General features: G+C 46.2%; 1 protein-coding gene across 2 annotated transcripts in view; it reads left to right on the top strand.

The window, feature by feature from the left end:
* Positions 1-3,780, top strand: part of FTO (fat mass and obesity associated) — a 264,978-nt gene that overhangs the window by 63,624 nt on the left and 197,574 nt on the right. For both annotated transcript variants that reach the window (XM_014528433.1, XM_014528432.1), the window contains one exon: positions 3,190-3,267. In XM_014528433.1, the coding sequence (XP_014383919.1) occupies positions 3,190-3,267 (78 nt within the window). The remainder of the gene's footprint in view (positions 1-3,189; positions 3,268-3,780) is intronic.

The raw sequence follows: 3,780 nt of genomic DNA, 5'->3' as shown, positions 1-3,780 counted from the left end.
GACCTTCTCCAACCTGCTTCTGCCTTTCCTCTTAAGTACAATCTTGCTCAGAGGGTGATAGCAGGCATCGTTGCCTTTTTCCTGATCATACGATGAAATCTGTGAGGCTCTCATCCCTAGGTCTGATGTTAGCTGTGTGGTTTCCACAGGCTTGTTTATCAGGGTGAAGAACTTCTCCAGGACTGACGTTGGGTACTGACTCATGTTCTTACTGCAGGAATTCAGTGACCCTGTGGTTTTTCTCTCTGAGCCTGATACTATGAAAAATTCTGTCGATGTTCAAATGTGAAAACCACCCTGGCATTTCTGGGATAATACCCGGTCATGATGCATTATCCTCTTTCTGTGTTGTTGGGTTCCATTTGCTAAGATTTTATTGATGGCCTGTGTACTCCTATTCCCAAGGGGATACGGGTCTGTAATTTTGTTGTGATAATTCTGCTCGGTTTGGGGATTGCATTTCATCCATTTTCTGCAGGAGTTTATGTAGATGGGTATTTCTTTCTGAAATGGTTGGTAGAATTCCATAGCGAAGGTTTTGTGCTTGGAGTTTTCTTTGTGGGCAGTTTTTAAGATACAAATTCAATTTCCTTATTAGATAGAGGGCTGTTCAGATGATCTTCTTCTTGAGATAATTGGTATCTTTCCAGGAGGTTTTCTGTTTTGTCCAGGTTCTAAAACGTATTGCTATAAAGTTCACAATATCTCCTGTTACGCTTTCAGTTGGCATATTGAGGCTTCAGTGTGTTTTTTTCCTTATCAGTCTGGCCAGAGATTTTACGTTTCTCCGGGAGCTAGCTTCTGGCTTCATTGATTTTCTTTTCTGCTTTCTATTCTATTGATTCCTACGCAGCTCTTTTATAATTTTCTTTCACCTGCTTGCTTTGGATTTCATTTGCTCTTCTTTTTTTCATTTTCTTCAGGTGGAAGCGGAGGTCATTGATTTGAAATCATTTTTCTTGTTAATGTAGGCATTAGTGTTACAAATTTCCCTGTAAATATTGCTCTAGCTGCAACCTAGACAATTTTTAAATGTTTCGTTTTCATTTTTATTCATTTTAAAACTTTTCTAATTTCTTGTTTGGTTTCTCCTTGGACCAAATATTTGGGGAGTTTCGAGGTATATTTCTCTTTTCGATATTTAATTCGATTTTGTTAGAGAACATCCCCCCCCAACCCCAGCTTCACTGAGATATAATCAACATGTAACATTGTTTACGTGTAAGGTCTAAAATGTGATGCTTAGACACGTGTGTATGTGTCGGGGAACGATGCCCACACCTCCATCCTCGCACACGGTTCATGGGTTTTCCTCCCTGTCTCGTGTCTGTGTCCCCCCTGCCTGCCGGAGCTGTGGAGGTGGGCACAGGCCTCCTGGGAGGGACTCCACTCGCTCCGCCTACCCGCGGGAGGTCCGAGGCTTGAATCTTCTCTGGCTTTACGTGTGGCCTCCGAGAGCAGCTTGACGTCTTTGACACGAGTGTGACAGCGAGGCCGTGTGAGCAGAGCAGTGTGCCGTGGGGCCGGCCGTGTGGGTTTATCTGGACACCAGGCCGGGGAGCCAGAGCTGACAGCCAAGCACGAAGGCCTTCTACCTCCACTCCCCGGTGCATTTCCACGTGGTGTGTGTTTGCCAGCTGGTGGGCATTGGGCACAAAGAAATGGTCCGAGCTGTTTTCCCCCTCTTCACTGTGTAGTCTGTGATGGCTCCCCCTCCCCAGATGCCCCCCCCCAATAATTCATTGTATCTCACAGAGTATGCACTTTCTAAGACTAAGTCCAAAATCATCTTTATACTGCATGTCATGTTAAGAATGAATGGGTCATACGTCTGAGTTGCTATTAGGTAATACGCTGAATAGGCCATATGTTCACGTAGTTCAAAGTCAAGGCACTATAAAACGGAATAGTTTGAATGGTCTCGCTCCACCCCTGTCCCCTTTCGCCATCCCCCACCTCCGCCCCTACAGATCAGTCACCACCTGAATAGCTTGTCACTGTCCTTGATGTTCCTGGAGGCACATTCAAGCAGGGGTTCTGTCCCTCGCCTCACTGCCCAGTAAACCCCGGAGAGCTTTTCTCTCCCTAACAGGAGCTTCCTGGTCCTCCTTTATTCTTTCCCTGCATTTGACCATGTGGATGTACATGGTTTGTTTAACCACCCTCTATGGACAGACACTTGAATTGTTTCTCATCTTTTTGTTGAGTCAGCGTATAATTCACCTGCCGTAAAACCCACCCTTTACGAGTGCACACGGAAGTGGTTCTGAGCGTGTTTCCAAGCTTCCATTCTACCAGCAGCGATCCGGTGACTTGTGCGTACATTCTTCCGAACACAGTACGAGTCTCTGTACCAGAAACACATCCCCAGAAGTAGGATTTCTGGGGCAAAGGGAACGTGCACTTGAATGTCGATGGGAACGGTACTGTTTGCACCCCCGAGAATGAGAGGAGGGCTTGTTTCTCCATAGCTGCGCCCGTGACTCTGCCTTTTTATAAGGCAGCCTTGATTTTGAAGAAACGTGGGATGTTCATGAGCTACCAGTGTCAGCTGCTGTTGATTCCTGATCCATTTCGCCAAAAGTAAATGTGACCAGAAGTTCTTTTTAAATGGATAAATATTGTTATTTATTACTGACCATGGTAGTTATTCGGTCCAATTGCAGGTTGTGAATGTTGATGCACAGAGCAGATTTCACCCATGTGACCTCACGCTGAGCGGTTTCCTGACCCCCATTCCCTCCCGTCCTGTCGGTATAACAATGCTCGCAGTGTTAACATTCAGATTCCATAGGCCTGAAGACCATTGGTCTCCTGCTTGCCCTAGAGTGGGAACATCCTTGTAGAATTTTATTGTTTTGATGCAGCCTTCCAAATCCTAATGTTTTATGTCTGTCTGAAACACGGGCCTCACCTGAGCTGAGAAGTGGTTGCTTTCGTAATGTTTTAGCTGGAGTCTGAGTTGTAAACGGAATTCCAGCCTCCACCCGTGCTTGTTGGGCTGCGGGATGGGCCTGTGGCTGTTTCCATGGGGCCACACCCGCTGGGCTCTGTGTGAAAGTTTAGACATTTCAGTTGGCTAAATACTTTCTGGTATTCTCTCTCTCATTGGAAAAATAAGGGATTGTCTTATATTTGGGGTCACTTTCTAGTCAGTCACCAATAATAATAATTATTATTTTTAAACAGAAACTGAGGCTTTTCGAAGAGCTTGAAGACACGTGGCTTCCTTACCTGACCCCCAAAGATGATGAGTTCTATCAGCAGGTAAGGCCTTTGAAATACCTTTGTCAGCCCTAACCGGTTTGGCTCAGTGGATGGAGCTTCGGCCTGCGGACTGAAAGGTCCCGGGTTCGATTCCGGTCAAGGGCATGTACCTTGGTTGCGGGCACATTCCCAGTGGGAGGTGTGCAGGAGGCAGCTGATGGATGTTTCTCTCTCATCGATGTTTCTAACTCTCTATCCCTCTCTCTTCCTCTCTGTAAAAAATCAATAAAATATGTTTAAAAAATAAAGAAAAAAAAGAAATACCTTTGTCAGTTTCTAGGGATTTGTTTTGCTCTACATAAGTTTCCCTCCTCCTCCTCCTCCTCCTCCTCCTCCCCCTCCTCCCCGCCTCCCCCTTCGCATTCTTGCTCTTTCTGGAACAAACCAAGCACACTCCTGCCCCAAGGCCTTTGCACTCAATGTTCCCTCAGCCTGGCACTCTCTCCCGCCCTAGGTATCTGCAGGGCTTGTCTGCTCATTTCCTGCTTCCTCTGTTCAGCTGTCTGCTGGTCA

The sequence above is a fragment of the Myotis brandtii genome, unplaced genomic scaffold (assembly GCF_000412655.1).
Source record: "Myotis brandtii unplaced genomic scaffold, ASM41265v1 scaffold633, whole genome shotgun sequence".
NCBI classification, from domain to species: domain Eukaryota; kingdom Metazoa; phylum Chordata; class Mammalia; order Chiroptera; family Vespertilionidae; genus Myotis; species Myotis brandtii.
This window is presented reverse-complemented; position numbering and strand designations above follow the sequence as displayed.